Consider the following 20,404-nt stretch of genomic DNA (forward strand, 5'->3'; position numbering starts at 1 on the left):
GAATGAAGGTCAAAGTAAAAAGTTTTTTGCAAGAAGAATTATTATGAAAACAATCTAAGATTATGACTTGACATGTACCTCTTTTCCCTCAAATCTAACCCCAATAAAACCCTTTATTAAGTTTAATTGTTAGTGACCTACATCCTTTTGTAACTAAATTTTTTTCACAATGTTCATTTCTCACCCAAAATCCTCAATTTTGAAAATAGAATCAAAGATAAATATAAAGAAAAGTCTATTTTTTTTATTTATAGTGACCTAAAAACTCCACTGATAGTGAAGCTCACTACGACAATGTTGATATGACCATGGTTGTGGTCCTCACATCCATTCAAATCTAGTCTTTTGAATCCAATCTTGCCCTAGGATTAGCATGATTATGGTCATGATGACGACGACTATGCTTGATAGTTAGATGCTATTAATAAAAAATGATCACTTTTACCTTGGTTGTGGTGATTTTACCACAAATGTAGTGACTAGCAAGCTGTGCTAAGACCACCACGACTGTGATCTTCTAAATAAAGGCATATTTGCTTCACAATGTGTGTTTTTTTTAATTATTTTTCTTATGAAGTCTCTTGAACATCTGTCTTACACAAACTTACACAAAATCATGAGTTTTGCCGATGAAATTATTTTAGAAATGTAAAAATTTAGCACAAAAACTCTCTAAAACACAATGAAAATTTGGTTTATCAAGTAGCCTATGTAAGATATTTTGTATGCATTCAGTTTTCTATTACCATCTTTTAAAAGACTCGTACTTTTACACCTATATGGACTATACATATATACTGCTACATCTTTTGATTTATATCATATGTGATGACATCGTTTAATAGATTTTTGTATGATATATATGATGTTTTAAAGTTGACTAATGCTTTTATTTCACATATATATAATTTGAAAAGAGTTTTTAATGCCAGGTTCATTAAAAAAAATAAATGTTTTATTTCAACCATAAATTAGAAATTTCATTTCAATAATTGAATTGATCGATAAATTTTTTAATAATTAAAACATTAGGAAGGGTGTTATACGCATTTACGATAAGAAGAATATGAAAAAAAAGAGACAAGAAGGTAACTTTCATAAGGAAGAAGTTGGTGTTACTATTAAACCAAATGTAGACAAAAACAAAGTTGCAAGAATATCCACATTCTAGATCGGTTAGTAAAGAATTGTTTTTTAGAAAATACATTCTAAACATCTAGTATAACCCACACAAGATATTTTCTAGATCAGTTTTAAGATAACTAATGTAAAATATTTGTCTCAATATTATAAAAATGTTATTGTCTCACATATTATATCAATTTTCTAAAAATGGTTGTAAATTTTTTACATTAAAAACATTTTGTTATATTGGTGTATATACGATAAAGTCCACCATCAAGTTCACTGGTTGAAATGAACAACATCTAAACTTGACAACGGGTGAAATCTTTATTTTTTCTTTGGACTATAGAAAACAAACTTAGCTAGTTAATTAGCTAATGTCAACTTCAACTACACCAATGTCCAAAACAATATTCCTGTATGGATGTACCAATTGGGTAACAACAATCGTATTATTAACCATCTCTTTATACATGGGCACTTTTCATGCAAAAACCAACAAGTTACCAATTGCCGAATTGATTCCTAACTGTTTGCTAGCTATACCAGTGAAATAGACCAATTAATAATGAGAACTTTAACCTCTATTATAGTAACAGTAATAAAAAATAATAATACATCTTCCTAGCCGAACAAGACGAATGTAGCCTCTAGCCTGACACAATGCCAATTTAGAAAAACCAATATATGTTTTTTTTAAGAAAATAAACTATGCCACAAATATAGTAATAATCTAAGTTCCCAAAATTGTACAGTGAATTTGGAGTACAAAATCATCCATGTAGCCCTCACAAGGAAGCAAGAAGCGAGAATCATGGCACAAGTAACTACTGGAGGGAACCTTCCCTTGCAAGTGTCCCTATTTAATAAATATTAAAGCCTTAGAAGGCCGTAATATGAATAATATGTCTTCTGTTTATGTCTCGTGCATTAGACGCACACCCCACGCAACCCTTTTTTTTCAAATTCTCAACAGCCACCTACACAACACACACCTGGTTTCATTTAAAATAAAACAAGGTTAAAAGGAAATAAAAAATTATTTTCTAATATTTTTATTAAAAAAATAAAGGACAGAAGTTAGGGCTCGCAATTTTGATTAGTTGTTATCACCGACAAGCTACAGAAGAAGCATGTTGCAGCTTTCCATAGCTCCACACTGCAATAAACAAATGTCATGCTATTATTGACTTCGCATGGGGTTGTGATGATTGGTGAGTTTTTAATTTAAACACCTCCATTCTATGGAATACTTTGAAGTTTGAAGTTTGAATTATATTCCAAGCCTAGCTATCACTGGCGTCTTGCTGTATAACATCATTAATTACGCCACCATTTCTTATTTTATATATTTAGAATGAATTTAAATATTCTTGTTAATTATGTCCTTTTACTAATTGTTTTATTTTTTATATGGTGTTTATTCATTTTTTATATTTTTAAAACATTAAATATATTTATTTAATATTTTTATAAAAATGATAAGGTTTTTCTTTATATAAATCATCCAAGTTGGATAAAACATATATATAAGAAAACAAAATTTTTCTTTTAAATATTTAATATAATTACATATTATTTACCATATGAATTTCTAAATTATTGATTAAACTAGTCATATAATATTTTCTTCTTTAATTTGTACTACAAACCTTCCTATTACTATGCTTTGCTTGTTTTCAGTCGTTTTAGAAATAAGCAACTTGCAGGCAAAGAGAAATGGACAAGACTCCATCTTCTCATTTAGAAGATTGTACTTTTTATGGAAAGCAATTAATGGATGGGGATTTAACTAAAAAGAAATAAAGTGTTAATTTGTTTCATATCAATCTCACTCACTTTCTAAGTTACGTTAAAGGCTAATCGATGATCTGTAATCTCACTCTGATTGGCATTTAACGTGAACAAAGCGAAAATTTAAACACGACCATAATTTTGGATCAATATATATCAAAGTCTTTACTAGAGAACTGACTTTATTTTACCTTTTACTTCTATATTCTATTTCTGGATCCAAAGAACTTATAATTATAAATATCTTTCTATCTTTTTTCTACTTTTTTTTTACCGTACCCTATTTTATTTTTCATTACTTCTTATCTCTAAACATACATTTGACTCAAGAAGGAAAATTGCATGTCAAATTTGGAATCTCCTTCTAATTATCATATACCTACAGAGAGATAGCAAAAGAGTTTAAACTTTAAACGGGATCAATAACTTCTATTCTGGTGGAAATAATATCTGTGGCTTCACACGAGTAATCAGAGTTTTAAATTAGTATTGAGGTATATAGGTAATGATCAGATGGTGATTGCAAAAATATGAGCAAAAGCAATATTTTTATAAATAGAAATATATCCAATTAAGGTGTAATAATTGTCAGACTCAAACCTGCATTATTATCATTACAGCAAGATTCACAAGCCACCGAAAACATATTGCTTTTTATTTTTTATTTGGTGAAGTACTGAAAATACATGCTATTAGTACTACAATACCAACCAATGAATGCCATTGCAGTAGCTGCCAATAGCTACAATAATAGTATGATTTTATTTACTGTCACAAACCATAGGAAATATCCTAAAGGAAACAATAATCATGTATCAGTTTTGAGCAGAACTTTACCCATCATTTTACATATCATCAAGTATTATTGGTCCCCACCCCCTCTATATTGAAGCTCAACTGTACAACTTACCACTAGCATCTAAAATTAACTCAGCGAAACGTTTTGCAGCATTTAATTAAATTTATGAAAATGGTTTGTGAATATTTATTTATTAATTCTAAATCAATTTTAACTAATTTTACTTTCAAATTATTAAGTTATGTAAATACTTTATCCGTATATGTCTATAATAAAAATAGGCTGATTATTAACCTCGTTGGTAGAGCTCTATAGGGCTAATATATCACTTTAAACATAACACTTGATAGTTTGGTTTGCATTCATGTGTCTTTCAGAATTTTTTTTTTTTTTTACAGGATTTCAGAAAACTTGAATATACAAGCAATGGAGAGTTGTAAACAAATCAATTTCAGCAACTATATATCTTTCTTTTAAAGAAATAATACTTTTTTTATTGGTTAAACTGGAACAATCCTGTATTGGTACCCATACACTCAGTCGTAAATAAATTTTGGGTTAGCAATAATTAACAGGCATACAAGTGGTAAACTAATTTAATTTACTTCTTATAAAGGGGTAAACTATACATTATAAAACAAATTCTCGTTGTTAGCTAGATTTAATCAATTAATTCATGAAAAACTATTATTATTATTATTATTATTATTATTATTTAATAATTAAAATAATGAAACCAAATATTCATTTCACTAATTTCAGCCGAGATTCCTAATTTTTCACATGATATGTACCTAATATATATCATGACGTTGACTAATTTGGTGATAAAGTACTGTGGTATCAAACTTCAATAATACAATTGTCATGTGTACTCCCTCTTTTGTTGTTTTTAAGTTCGTATTCTCCCCATTAATCACTTCACGTTCAAATGTTGCATATAGGCTTTAGTATTAGAAGAAAAGAGGTGGCCAATAACCTAGTGATAATGAAATATGCTTATTAATAGATACATCTAGCTTACTTTGTATAACATTCCCATTGACAACAATAACTAACACTTTCTATGTATAACGAACTTTATTCCATTTATTCATTTTAGAAAGGTAAATGTTTATATTTTTGGTACCTACTTTCGGGTTAATAGCTTCCTGCCATTATAGTGTCCAACAAAAGGTGAGCTTAACAAAGAAAAACGTCCAACAAAAGCCACACAATACTGTTAATTAGCATCCCTATGCATGTTTATTTAAAACCTTGCATCTTCCTGTGGAAAACATGCTAAATCATTAACAATTATGAGAACCATCATGGATAATTAGTTATATATTTAAATTTGGTTAAGGGTCAAATCAGGAAAATGTGGCAGAGTATGTTCTGATTATAGTCCTCTTTCTGTATTCCTGAGGCGGGTAATTATTAGAGGATATATATTTTTTGTGCTTGTAAATTACTACAATAAAAAAGCTAGACAGGTATTTGATGTTTTGGTCGTAATTGATCATATATTTAAGTGGAAGAGAATAATCAATGATTGCTCGTGCATGCCAAATGTCAAATTGGTCATGATCGGAATTTACTTCTGTAAAAGTTTGTACTCCTCCATGCATCTTACTAGTTAATGCCCTTGAGATAATATTGGATAAGTAAATAATAATATGAAGTTTTAATTTTTGTCTATCTCATTTTATTTGTCATTTTAAAAAAAATGTTTAAAATTATTTATAACTTCATAATATAAAAAAAATATTAATTACTTTTTTCATAATATCCTAAGAAATATATTATAGTTGCAATTATAAAGTGTGTAAATAATTAATTATAAAATAAGAGTGTTTTAGTTAGACGATATTATTTTATCTTGAAAATTGATATAAGTGTATTTCCTTAAGATACGCCTATTAGTTCAAATGATAAATAAAATGAAATGAAAAAAAATATTAGAAATTACATTGATGTTGTGCTTGATTGTGAAACAGAAAAACATAATATATAAGAATAGAAGAGAAATAATTTTAAAAAAATAAATATATAATATAAAATACAAAATACAAATAAAATAAAATGTTGAGTTGTTTGATTTATCAGAAATATAGTGAAAATGAGAAGAGGGAATTTAATAGTTTTAAAAAGACTTATATATCCAATGTAAAAATGGATGAAACATCAACATGTTGATCCAATGAGGACACATACATAAAAGTACTTCCTCTGAATTACTCACATGATGCACCATTCACATGATGCACCCTTCAATGAGGATAAATTTTTTTGTTGTGGGACCCACTACATCCAACTTATCTTTCTCTTAAATCACGTCAACCAAACCATTGAACATAACTCGATCTTCGCCCGTTGTTTCCAAATCACGTCCACCAAACATAGCTTTAAGTATGTGTAAAAAATCACAATAAAGATATATTTTTCAATAAAATGATTTCTTCTTTTGATTTTTTGTTAGTGCTTTTAAGATATGATTGGTACTAACAAAGTCTGACACAACTTTGATAGATAATTAAAATTTTTAAACATATTATCTAAAATTTGATTGTTGAAGGATATCATTAGTGTAAAATGAAGAAATAATTACTTAGCAAGTCTCTGCAATCACAATCAAGATAAAGAAGTTTTGATGCTTTTAAGGGACATAAACAATAGTAGGTCTTAATTATGAGACATCTGTGCTTCCAAAATAAACTAAAACCAGAGTCAAGTATGAGAAGGCAACGTCCCATTCAGAGAGAAAGTGGGTTAGAAATAGAGGAAAGGGATCCCCTCCGACATAGAGGACCTAATGTGGGCCGTCTTAATGGGCCTAAAATTATTGAATGATGACAAAAAATGACCAAAAACAAAGAATCAAGACAAAAAAGGAATAGAATTCTGGACAAAAAAAAGAAGAGAGGTTCCTTCAAGAGTCTTGGTGTGCCAACAGAGATTGTGATCAATCTATTTATCCCAACAATAACATTTCTCATTAGAAATTCCCATTACACTATTCCACATTTTTTTTTATCTGTCTCCGTTACATTCTCATCGTATTTCATATTTCTCTTTTTTCTCCTTATTGTTAAAAGTGTTATGAAATTTTTAAGTGAGAATAACATTACTCTTACCCGAATGTTTGGAAATACTCAGCCATGGCTTTTACACTGGTATGATTTGTCTCTCCTAAAATACGGAATGCATTTTAACAGGTAAAATGATAACAATTATCAATGTTAGTAATTTAATAATTTATTGTACATCTTTGAATTGCATATGATATTAAGGAAAATCAAAACTACTATTTCAAATGCATCCCAACATTTGCATCTCTTATCATTTTTTTGGGTATAAACAAAGTTAGGATAATCCTGTATCATTTGATCTATATACTCAATGGTCATTTCTTATCATTTAGTTTGTTTAGAAACTAAATATTATTTTTAGTTTTGATAAATGAGTTGTAAGAAAATCAAAAGAAAAACTTCAACCTACAATTTTTTTTCTTCTTTTTACACTAAGAATATTAGACCCGGTTGGGACAAATCATATTATAACCTAACCCTTCTTCAAATACATTATATATGTATTAACAAAATAAGCATGTTCCAAATAATTCAATAATATATATTGTTTCGACACCCCAATTTGAAGTATTTAATTGCTACACCCAATGTGCCGGCACAATTTTTTTTTAACAAATATGAACATGAGGTTTGTTTCCAATTCCAAACTAGAAAATGCAATATTAATGGGGTCAAGTTGAAGAATCCAAGTGTTGTATAATTGTCACATGAACCTGTTCAATTGTTGGCCCTACAAAACCATGTTCCATGGAGAAACAATTAATTCGGTGGAGCTAATAAAGATAGTACTATACATTGTCAGCAATCTAGAGCTCATGAAGGTTAAATCATGAGTTTTGAAGGACAAGTTCTTCAGCAACATGGTTGCTTAGATTCACTTCCCTATGTTTCTAGTTTTAGTCCTTCTTTCGTAGGGTTGAAGGGATGGTAGACCTAGCAGCACCAATATCGTTTCCTTGCACGGCATGTCCAAGAAACAAGAAGCATGGCATTGGCATTTGTTGTTACAATTTAGGAAATATAAAAGAATGCAAACAAGGTAAGGCCAAAAAATCCTTTGAGTTAAATCTACATCACACATTCATTTTTTTTATACTAAGGTGACAACGTTTGAACTTATTGTAGTATTGCCTAGTACAAATTACTCACAATTAGTCGAACCTACTACACATTGGTTTTGTGATTGCTATGCAAATTGCAGACTAGCTCAGGCATGAAACCTTTGTCTACTTTGCTGCAAAACAAGTGAAGCAGATGAATTGAGTCCATCCTCTTTGGTGCTTGAAAAATATGTTGGCATTAATGCAGTTCTTTAAGAATACAAATCATTTTCGTCTATTATTCTTTACATGAATTTAGCCCTTTAAATATAAATTGTTACCAATTTAGTCTACAAATTTTGTCTCTTAATCACGTAAAATGTCATCAAATAACCCCTAAATTATGACTTTTAGATCAATAATATTTTTTAAAACAACTGAATATTGAACCATGCAGTGAAAGCAATTTTTATAATTGTTGGTCCAATCATGATCAATTTGGGGTCTATCAACGATAAATATAGTTTTAAATTTTATATATTATAAATACACTAGAAAAGAGAATTGTTTGTAGTCCCACGTTATTTAGATGTGTTCATCAACTAATCCACTCTAATTATAATGATAGCATAATTCAATTCATAAAACCACAATAAAAATGAAAACCGAAGAAACTATTTTTTTTTCTCTCCATTGGATTGGGTTTTAGTTAGCAAGTGGGAAATCAATCCAATCTAAATGGAATTTGACTTTATTAAATATTCAAGATGATTCACTATGAATTTTCTATGTAGGCCATCTTGATATAAACTTTTCTATAAACATAGATAGAAAAAGAAAAGAAAATAATAAAATGAATTAAGCTTGTCTTATAAGCTAAAATCTACTTATATACTTAACTTTTATAGAAATCCTCTCATCTAACTTTTCCAAAAGTTGAAGCAAATAAATTAATTTAACTTCTTATAGATAAATTTATCCAGGATGATCTTGTTATGTATTTCTTCTTTGGGAGATTGTAAGATTATCCTTAACTTACAATTTGAATTTATATTCTGAATTATGTGAGTTATATATAAGTGGTGTTATGTTTGATAATGGATTTGTTTATTTTAGCTTTAAATATATTTTTATTCTTGTATTTTTTTTAGTCTTTATAAAATATGTTTATTTTATTTTTGTGTTTTAGATAGTACTTTGAACAGTAAAAAATATTTTAAACAACGAAATAAAGACTATTTAAAACACTTTACAGGGACAAAAATGAAAAAATATATTAGATTACAGAAATAAAAAATATATTTAAACCTTTATTTTAATATTAATAAACTCTTTAGAAAAGTTAAGAGTAAATTCAATCTAAATTAAATTAAATTGAAATCAAAATTGATTAGATAATCGATTATCAAACCAAAGTGACTACATGTTTCATAAACACCCCTACTGATACTTTTCAATGAATTTTGAATATTTTCAGCCGAAAAATACAGACTAATTTTTTGAGATACTGTACTATTTTAAAAAGTTGATTTCTTTTAAGATATGCTCCTTCATACACATGAATATGAGAATTGAACTCCTAGTGGTATATTTTTTTCGTGAGCCAAAAGTATCATCATGCCAAAAGTCCAAGATTAATCCCTAAAATACTAAAATTAATATAAAGCATTGACCTCTCTTATAGATGTTATTCCATAAGCAAAAATTTTAGAATTGATCCCCTAATCACCCGTGGTGATAATTAAGTCAGTAGATTGAATCGAAAAAAATGAAGCACAAATAGAAGTGACATTTTGTAATTCTTTTTTATTTTTCAAGTCGGTGAAAATAATGAATTTTGTCAGTAGTTATGTATATGAACCGCTGATGGTGAAAGATGGAGGGTGAGTAACCAAATTTCTACTGAGATAAACCATTTTGTTCGGAACCAAATCCCATAATACAATTTTTTAGTCATCTGATGTTCCTAGAGCACCAAGAGCAGTCACAAATTTCCTGATTTTAACCATTGTCTCAATAAATGGTCATAATATTTCCCATTTAAATGTGCAAATAATTTAGTGAACTAAAACAATCCAAGCATGAGGAATCCAACTCGCAGAAGATATTGACCGAACAGCTCCATTTAGTCTTTTACATTTCCACATACAGTCTTGTGGCCCAAGCTATTAAAAAGAAGCCAATCTAAACCTTGTAACATATAATGCAATATTGATTGAAGGGAAAATTTGCTCTGGCTTTTTTTGGCATGTTTCTTTTACAAAATTATCCTTTACAGAAACTAATGTTAGTAATATATTAAAAAATTGGAAATTATACTTGTACAACAAATTGTACAGTAAATTATACAACTAAAAGAGAGAAAGAGAAAAGGAAAATAAATTTGAATTTAAAATATGTAATAAATGATAGGATGGAAGAAATAGAGATACAAAATATAATATTATATAAATTATTGTATACGTATTATTTCTCTAAAAACATATAACTACGTTACAAAAGCTAGTTTCAGTATAAAAAAAAGGTAAGTAAGGGGTGTAAAGGTGAGAAAAGAAGGCATTTTGAGAATAAAAACAAAAAGTGGAGGATGCAAAAAGTAGAAAGGGATGTGTGAATAGCATTGATCTTGTTAGGCTTAGCTAACAATTCGACTTTCAAAGCAACATAAGCGCACGACCTGTTTGGATACATTTCAGAAATTATTTTAATAAAATAAATGATTTTTTGCTTATTTTAAGAAACAAATCTTATATATATTTTTTAAAAATACTTATTTCAAAGGGTTTTTTTTAAAAATAAACAACCTCACCACAGAATTTTTGCCAATAAAAAAGCTATCAAAAGCTCTTATAAGCAAGCACTTCTATTCTTGTATCTAAACAAATTCATTGCGAATGCTATGCTAATGCTTTAGAGGATTAGTTATACTAGTACATTCAAAAGAGAATTTTTTTTCTAGTAGTTTTAACATCCCCTTCCCCCCTTTCAGGCTTTCACCACCACCATAAAAAAGGTTTATATAAATATCACTATAAAATATTAAATAAAAGTAGTATACATGCAAGCATCTGGCTTGAAGCCTAAGGTTAGAAATTTGGTCTACAAAAATGAACAGAACCGAAGGCATTGACACTACCTCATCTCACGTCTCTTAGTAACCCTATTGTTGATACAATGATCAAGATTCTGGTCTCCCTTGGATCCATCCATAGTCATCATTCGTCACCATCATTTTGTTTTTATCAAAACTTTATATCAAATCCACTTTCATGGTCTGCATTCTGTCACACTGGCAACTTTTCTCTTTTTTGTAAACCCGTTTTTCTTCTCAAATCTCTTTCTCTTCTTATTTTGCTTTTGGAATGACTGCCCAACTAAGGAGGGTTGTTGTTTCAATGCAAAGCTTTTTGCTACGTGCCCCAAGTGGAGTTTCTTGATCATAAATATTCTTTTCAGCTCACCGCGATGGGCTGTGTACGCACGAACCCAAGAGCAAAATGCCTTCCTGGCATGTTCATCCATTTCGGGCTGAAAAGGACAGGCAAAAAAAATTGGTTTATGAATAGACAAGCAACAAAGAATCCCTTATAGATGGAAGGGGAAAATATATTCACGTACAGAATGCTTATACATTCTTTGTTTGAGTGCATGCTTGACTTATACAATTAAGAAAAAGGAATATTGCAAATTAGAGATCTCCTTTCCACATTGATATTAAACCATTCATAAGCTCTAACTTTAATACCTTATACTTTTGAGAGGGTTGATCCTTGATTTCCATCAAGAGTTGTTTTTTATATTCAATTTTAACAGTCAATTTTTAAGATGACAAACTTATAGGCCTAATTTGCCTCTTGAATGCATTGGAGCTGCAAACTCCTGAGTAAGGAGGGGTTATCAACAGCCTAGTGGAGGATCAAGCCTCCAACATTACCATTCCCAACTCCAAGTCTCAGACTTCGACCAATGCAAATTGAGCCTCAAACTTGTTGGTTAATTAGTCCTTCTTTTCGTTAATTAACTATTCACTATGGAGATATAGAAAACCCGGAGATATGATGACGGGCACAAGTTGCATGTAACTGGACTCAAATAATTAAATCTAAATAAGCTTTCTACATATTATGCATTAAATGTTCCTTTTAATTAAAACTGCCTATAAATTTTATCAGCATTATGGCAAATAATAACCTTGTCGTGAGTGCAGTTGGCTACCAGGATCAATTGAAAGCATTAAACACTATCATAAACCAATTTTCAATATAATCATTAAAACAAATTGATGGTTAGCCCTAATGTTTTACTAGGTCTTCCTCACCATTTTAATTGGAATATATTCCATTTGATCCAATTTCTTGCCAGAGCCTCCATTGGTCTACTTATTGTTTGACCAAATCACCTTTTTCATCTTCTCATTTACTCAGCACAGTGGGGGTGCGAGATGGGGGAACTATAGGAGGGGTACCCTCAAAGCTGTAACTTCTTCCCCACCCTTGAATTTAAGGTTATTTTAAATAAACACAGAAAGTAACTCTCATTTAGCAAGGGTAAGAAAGTTCCCTTTCTATCCTCACTTTAGCATCCAGACAGAAGACAATCCCCCTCAAAGCTGTAACTTTTTCCCCACCCTTGAATTTAAGGTTATTTTAAATAAACACAGAAAGTAACTCTCATTTAGCAAGGGTAAGAAAGTTCCCTTTCTATCCTCACTTTAGCATCCAGACAGAAGACAATCCCCCTCCCCTTCACTTATCTAGCCCTCTTTTCCTCTCACTTCAAATACTTTCAAAGTCAAACATAGCACCAAGGTAAAATCTATCTGGCATTTTATTTTGATTGTCAGCGGTTCTATGTTCTGTGGCTTAGTAGATGCACAAAACCAACAAAATGTTTTGTTGCTTTTAAAAGTTACAAACTTTTAAAAAATCCAATGGTAATGATTCTATAGTTAAACTTTGATGACATGTTTTCCAAGTCAAAATAGGATTAAAAAGTTAAAACAAAAGTTTTCTCAATGATTATTCAATTAGATAAGACAGAGACAATAAGCATGGTGAAAAATTCAATAAGATCAGCAATGAGAATCACCTTGGACATGATGAAGGCTTCAAGTGCCTTCTGGAGACAAAGGACCCAGGGATGTGACTCTAAGAAAACAGACTTCTTTGTGTGGTTCTTTTGTAGTGGAAAACTATCCAACACTTTGAGGACAGGATACTCCGTGAGTGAGACACCATGTTTCTCCAAGTCCTGTAAATAGTCTATTTCAACTGGTTGCAGAAATAATAATGACTCTCCTCTTTCACCCAGTCGAGCAGTTCTACCAACTCTGCATCATGAATTCATGATAAATCAGAAGATAGTATTTCAAATCACATCGGAAGATTATAATTAATCATATGGAAGAACTGGGAAGATGCTGCTGAATCTACTAGACAAGATATCTAGTGAAACAGGCTCCACTCACTCATGGTTAAAAACTTAAAATCACACTCAGTGAAGTATGACCAAAACCTATACCTATACTTTAGGCTTCTAAAACAGAACTTTAAGTTTTATCACAAAACTATTGGATAAAACAAGCAAGAAAATCCTTAAAAGAATTACAAGCAGGACTTACATTTTCAATAATGGGCCCTTTCTAGGCTAAATCTCATGTAAATTTATTTTAATACAATGATAATTATGATATGTGGATCATTTAACTATCCATTAGAAAGGAAGATAAGACTGTTATTGCCTCTAATGTTTAAGAGAGGCTGAGGCCTTAAAAAACATAAACACACCCTAAAATAAAATCATGAACTAGGATTTAGAATCACATCAAGGAAAACAATGAGGTTAACTAGAGAAAAGTTCCAAATTTATTTTTGAAATTAATGCATCATATAATTCAACTTCGTATTTTGATCACATTTTACCATATGATCTTCTAGCAAGTTATTTATAGGTCATTTATGTGTAATTTTCAGGTTAAATTATGTATGAATGTTAAGACATATATCTATTAGCTGTTGGAAGGAAAATGTTGATGTTTACATGTGCCAATTCTCTTCTTTAGTGACGTTACTCATAATTATGGTCTCTGGAAGTCATCATGGCTGGAGCTTTGTAGCACTACATTGCCCTTTTATTGCTCATATTTATTAAAACAATTGATGAACTCAAAACATTTATAGGTCATACAGACCATATAAACAGGTCAAAGCATGCTTATTTAATTTAAATTTCAATATGAACATATAAAAGAAGAGATCATTAATGGAACAAACTTGTCCATCCTCCAACCCTTGCCCCCAAACAAATAAATCAAACCCAAAAGAAGTCAAACAAGCAAATACCTATGAACATATTCCGTAGCTTCCCCAGGAGAATCATATTGTATGATGCACCTAACCTTTGGAAAATCCAATCCTCTAGCAGAAACATCAGTGGACAAAAGCAGAGCAGATTTCTCAGTTTTAAAGGCCTGAAAACTGGTTCTCCGGTCCTCTTGTTGCATATTACCATGTAACCGGAAAGTTTTGCATCCAAGAAACACCTGTCGGACCCCTTCTGTTTGTGGATAGGATGAAAATTGAAATTCACTTAACAGTGAATAGTGAAAATCTACTGCATCACATGTTGAAAAGAATAAAACGACCTGTGGAATCATCAGATGAATGATTTATTAATAAAGCAAAATATTTTGAATTTGTAACAACTTTCATAAGTGAGGGGAAAGATAGATGCAATTGCAGATTCATTCATTATAAATTATACATATAAGAACCAGTACCTTAGTCAAAATAATATGGATCTTGTTTTTTGGCAAATAAATTTTCTTAATGACATATTGCCACATCCATGACATATTTTTGTCCTTACTCTTTATCTGCATATTTCTTACAAAATTACACCAGAAACATCACACAATTCATAGGTCATGCCATTATACACCTATTTACAAACAATCATTGACCATTGAAAACAATAAAGAGGAATGTGTAGAGCGCAAATTGCAAAATATACTAATTATATTATATACCACCTAAGAAATAGATTCAAGGAATCTAGGGCTAGACAAGTAAAGGGACCAAAGGTTAAAGTGAAGCCTAACCTTTTGTGAAGGTTCTCTTTCAAAGAGATGCTTTAGAATTGAAAGAAGTACAGGAAGCCGTGAACCACATGGCACTGCATAGTAATCCAATTAAGAATTCAAGATCTTCAAATAGGATTTTAAATTAGAAAGCTCACTGAAGAAATTTCTAATTGTCACATACCTTTCATGTATCTCTGAATCAACTGTATGGGGACTTTGTAATCTCCAACTGTTGGTACTTTACTGGAATATTTATCTTCACTGTCTTCATCAGATTCTGAAGAATCAAGCCTTTTAATTGTTGAAATTGGTTCCATTTTCTTACCATCAAGACCAATCATAACTGGATTGTCTAGACTCATTTTAGCAAGGTGGTTCACTTTCTCATTTAAGGTGGCAGATAAAAGCAAATTCTGTCTTTGAATTTTAGAGTGTGTTAGAACTGTATTCTCTTGATCACCATGCCCTTTTTTCCTTGAGCCTAAAAGATCTAGTATTTCCTCTATATCTTTTCCAAATCCCAATTCCAAAATCCTGCATAAAACATGTGTTATGCTAATTCATTCATGAGATAATATATAGCATAGAAAACAAGTACCATATTTACTATGCAAATATGGTAATTTCTATGTCAGCAGAGCAATAGGTACCATATTTACTATGCAAATATGGTAATTTCTATGACAGCAAAGCAATAGGTGTAAACAATACCGGTCAGCTTCATCAAAAATTATCCAGCGTAAATTTGAGTACAAGAATGCTGTTGTGTTCTTCAAGTGATCTAAAAGGCGCCCAGGAGTTGCTATAAGAATTGATATGCCTGAAATAGGAACAACAAAGGTTATAAATTTGATTGGGTGCAGTAAACTGTAAAAGTCCTACTTTGGGCTTCAAACACAAGAAAGCACAACACCAAAGCTGCTTGTTATCATGACATAGCTTTTCTGTAATAGATTAATTTTCTTTTAAACATCCAAAACGATCCTATAATATAGATCTCTCTTTTATTCCATAATTTCACTCCAACCATTTTCAAGATTTTATTGTAGAACAACTAGAAAACAAACATCAAAGTCAGAAAAGGGTACAGGTGATGAATAAACATGATTTCAACCTTTGCGCAGCCTTGATTTCTCTTTTGATCTCTTTTCACCACCCATGATGTATCCTGGAACAATCCAATGAAACCGATGCAATAACTTTTGAAGAATTTCATAAACCTGCAAGCATAGCTCCCGCGTCGGTACAAGAACCAACGCTATTGCCAATAAATCAATTAAATTTATGATTAATATGAGATGAACTTGCCATAAGAAGAAAATATTATGTTTTGACAGTATAAAACAGTGACATTGATATGTTAACTTAATGAAAAAACTTTGACAATCGTTTTGGCAAAGCATTATTCTCAATATTATTATAGAAAATAATTGGCATGTCTTCACACAAACGTTTAAGCTTGTAGGATAGTTGCTAATTGACATATAATCAAGATTCTCATTCTTGAGAAAGAAAAGGTTGAATTTAAGCAAAGGTTGGGATCATGGTTTTTAGCCAGGTAAAAAAGGGGTATAGAGAGACCAAGAAGGACAATGGAGAAAATCGTTAAAAGGAATATAATGATGAATAATATTGCTAAGAATTTGGTTTTTAACTGTGCCTGGTGACGTCATACAATCCATAAAGCCGACCTCACCTAGATGAATAAGGCTTTTGTTGTTGTTTGTAAGTAAATGTCAGGTGGGTATGTACATTGTCTATGCTTTCAAGGTCAAAGGGCTCAACTTAGTATACCTAACAGCACAAGCTTGTTCGTTTCGGGACATTGAAACTCAAACTTTCACGTTCCCTTTCCTCTATGAAAGCAACATGAAGCCAATGGTCGAAAACAAATCCAAAGTAACTCGACACATACCGAAGTAAATGTAAAATATTACTATTAATTAACAACTTCCATTATCTCATCAATCATCCCAATATCGAAAGTAACATCACTACAATATGGACTATAAGTAGCATATAAAAATTATCATTCTCAAATAACAAAAGTTACGAGAACATAATCAAACAGCCCATTTTGTGAAAAAGTTATTACATAAAGGAACTAAATATTTGTTCAAAATAAAAACAAAACGCACCAAATGTTCCATCAGAGCGCTGAATCCGATTTTCATAACCCTGCAAGTGATGAATAATCGGAGCCAAATACGCAACAGTCTTCCCCGTGCCCGTTGCAGCATTCACCAATCTAAAAATTTCTCATTAAAGAACCCAATTAAGCTTTTCAAAAAAAAAAAACTCGTACCGTGAAACACCAAAATAAAATTTCTAAAATTTAAAAATTAAAAAAAAAACAAAGAAAAAGGATACGCATGCCGCCCCGAGAGAATAACGGGAATTGCTTGAGCTTGCACCAGCGTTGGAACTTCAAACCCCAACCTATCTGTAAACAAAAAAATAAATAAAAATTAAATTTTTATTACTCTCAATAAACCAACCAAAAATAAATAACAAAAAAAGAGAAAAAAAAATACCACGAAGTTGTTCACATAAATTGGAATCAAGTCCAAGGCTGGAGAAGGAGCATGACGCGAAAACATCATTGTTGGCGCCATTACCCTTATTTTTCACTCCCTGGCTCTGCTTCTTCGCCCCCATTGTTCTTTCTCTCGTTCTCTTCTAAGCCACAAAGGGTTTACGAGGTTTTATTACTTTGGGCTGAGAAACCAGTTAGGCCCATTAGTGTGAAACAATTATGGAAATTGCTATTTAGATTTCCCATTTTCTCTAAGTACACCCTTATTCCTTCCCTTTAGTTTTTAATTACCCATTATACTCTTTTTTCCTTAAATTGTACAACCCTTTGGAACCCTCCTCCATCTCTTCAGACATCTTACTAATATGATATTTTATGTTTACATATTAAAAATAAAATTAGAAAAGAAATAATGTTGTGATGAGATCAAACAAAATAAAATAGTACCATAAATGACTTTATTGGAATATTATATACCTATTCTGAAATGCATTTATTTAATAGTTATATATCAGTTCCAAAATTACATTTCTAGAATAGGTATAAATTATTCCCATAAAGCCATCTCTGGTAGTCATAAATCATACCTTAACGAGTTGCACTTAGCAAGTCGCTGAAATTGTTGACATGTGCGCACATGCTTATTTCAACATTGTAGACTTGGAGTTGAGAGGAACGCTTGAGACCTAAAACAGCGAGGCTGAAATTTACGTATACAAAACTTTTGACGGACAAAATAATGTGAAACCTACCGTCAAAATATTTTCTTTGTAATTAAGGTATGTTTTCTTATTAGTGTCTCTAGTTTTTACTGTGTAAAAATACAAAGTTTGATGGGGGTGAAGATGATATTTAAAATTAGGGTTTAAAAAACAATAAAAATAAGATTTTAAATACTAGCAAACATGGAGGATGTAAGATAAGGTTTAAAAGGGTAAATCTAGTAGAAAAATATAAAAAGGTTGATGGGGGTGTACTTAGAGAAAATGGACGAAGGAGGAGGTGGTGGTATTAGGAATGAAAGAAATGAAAGATAGATGAAAAGTAATTTTAGGATTCATTCATTCATCAAGGTATTATAAAGTTGATGTATTTATACAAAGATAGAAAATAACTAACTTGAATAATCAACACTAACTTACTCAAATAACTTTAACTAACTAAATTAATTTTATGTCTAATAGGTGGAAATAGAGAGGATGGTGAAGTGCCAAACGATGCAGTGGGTGCTTTACTTGGTGTTGCTGATATTGGCGTGGGGCATTGGAATTCTAATGCTGCTTTATCTCCCTGTAAGAAGGTTTATACTTAGGAAGGATGTTTACAAGGCAATCTCTCTCGAAAATTCGAATTTTTGTTTTTTAATTTGTTCTTTTTTTTTTTAATTTGTTGTTATATTTAATGTTACATTTACCCTGGTTTGGTTGAGATGAAAATTGGTGAGGAAGGAGAAAGGATTTTCAATATTTAGTGTTAGGTCCCACATTTTTACTATATTACCTTAATTCAAAATGTTTCTTCTCAATTTTCTTTGTTTCCATTCCATTCCACAAAACCAAACCATACCTTAATGTGTGATTTTGTGGTTGTGTAGCTCTGGTTACTAGGCCGGTGCCATTTTCGTGCTTTGGAGTGCTGAAGAAGGAGAAGCACGTTTTGTTGCACTCTATAGCAGATGTCGTGATTGAACAAGGTGACGGTATTTGCAGTTTTCTTATGTGTTGTAGTTTGGATGGGTTTTTTTTACCGTACTACACCCTCTCTCTCCAAAATATGCCTAATATACACTAGTTTGAGAATTTTTTTCCCAAACTACACCTGTTTCAAGCTTTTCACGGAAGTTGGAATTTGGCACCCCGACTTCCCTTCTTCCTTTTTTTTTTATAAATAAGTTTATATATTATTAAAATTAAATATTATATTATATAAAATTATTTTTAATTGATTTTAAAATTATTTATTTATTAAATTAATTTATGTAATATTATTTTATAATTTAATTTTGTTATTAAGAAAATGATATTATTAAATTTAAGTATTTTTGTTATATTATTTAAATTATTTAAGATATTTTTTGGGTGAATATATGTTTTAAAATTTGAATTTTGTATAATAATATATTTATTTTAGTAAATATTTATTTTGTATAATAATCTGAATTTTAAAATTTTTAATTTAACTATTTTACTAAATATAATTAGTTTGTTTATGTTATTAGATTTAATTAAAAATGATAAAAAAACTAAAGCTTTTAACAATTTATTTATATAAGAACATTATACTACGTCATCAATAAAATATTTAAACAATGACATTTGTTTAAGGAAAAACTTAAGATGAGGATACATTAGGACAATTATTTCTGCTATGATCATGTTGCCGACAAAGTTCACATTTTTTTCTACTTACTCGTTCATTTTCGTCTTCGTCCATCTCAGTAGGAATGCGAGTTGAAACGGAACGACCCTTTGCAGTCCTCTTTCTCCTTGGATCAGGACCCCACTGATCTCCTTCATATTCTTGCCACATTAATTCGTGTGACAATAAACCAAAGGAGTTGTCGTAGATGTGCAAAATGTGTTGTAAAGTGAATATCATCGGCACATAGGTCATGAGATCAACATTGACAGATTTACAGGCAGCCTTGACGTGAGAACACGATAAATGTTTAGCCTGATATTCACCACAATCACACTTTTGGAATTGTAATGTTACTCTAAACCTTCCAGGTGGTCTGGGTGTTTCAAGTGGGGATTGAGTCTCTATTATAATAAAAGTGTGATTGTGTCTATCGAATTCATTTGCAATGTGTGTATTAGATTCTTGTTGACCACTATTCATTACATCGAAGACGACTTCAGAATAGTGTGAGCCGGAGTTGATCATTGCCTGAGTTTGTCGACCTCTATTAGCAAAGAGTTGTGCGGTCTTGAAATAGGTCTCCTCAACCAACGATGA

The 20,404-nt window shown here is 30.7% G+C and overlaps 1 protein-coding gene, 1 long non-coding RNA gene and 1 other non-coding gene across 3 annotated transcripts; 2 read left to right on the forward strand and 1 right to left on the reverse strand.

Moving 5' to 3' along the window:
• Nucleotides 1-6,807: 6,807 nt before the first annotated feature.
• LOC106794468 (uncharacterized) lies at nt 6,808-8,182 on the forward strand. Its single transcript, XR_001382512.2, has 2 exons — nt 6,808-7,828; nt 7,991-8,182. It is a non-coding gene; the product is annotated as an uncharacterized lncRNA (long non-coding RNA).
• Nucleotides 8,183-10,843: 2,661 nt separating this feature from the next.
• Nucleotides 10,844-17,601, reverse strand: LOC100805157 (DEAD-box ATP-dependent RNA helicase 17). Its single transcript, XM_014761981.3, has 10 exons — nt 17,445-17,601; nt 17,281-17,353; nt 17,049-17,158; nt 16,025-16,168; nt 15,622-15,730; nt 15,092-15,444; nt 14,929-15,002; nt 14,171-14,472; nt 12,918-13,158; nt 10,844-11,357 (listed from the first exon to the last, which is right to left on the reverse strand). Exons 1-10 carry the CDS (start codon nt 17,566-17,568, stop codon nt 11,097-11,099), a joined length of 1,791 nt encoding a protein of 596 aa, XP_014617467.2. The 5' UTR covers nt 17,569-17,601; the 3' UTR covers nt 10,844-11,096.
• A 2,411-nt stretch (nt 17,602-20,012) lies between these two features.
• Nucleotides 20,013-20,150, forward strand: MIR1518 (microRNA MIR1518). Its single transcript, NR_048627.1, has one exon. It is a non-coding gene; the product is annotated as a microRNA MIR1518 (primary transcript).
• The last annotated feature ends 254 nt before the right edge of the window (nt 20,151-20,404 follow it).

This window comes from Glycine max, chromosome 9, assembly GCF_000004515.6.
Source record: "Glycine max cultivar Williams 82 chromosome 9, Glycine_max_v4.0, whole genome shotgun sequence".
Classification (NCBI taxonomy): domain Eukaryota; kingdom Viridiplantae; phylum Streptophyta; class Magnoliopsida; order Fabales; family Fabaceae; genus Glycine; species Glycine max.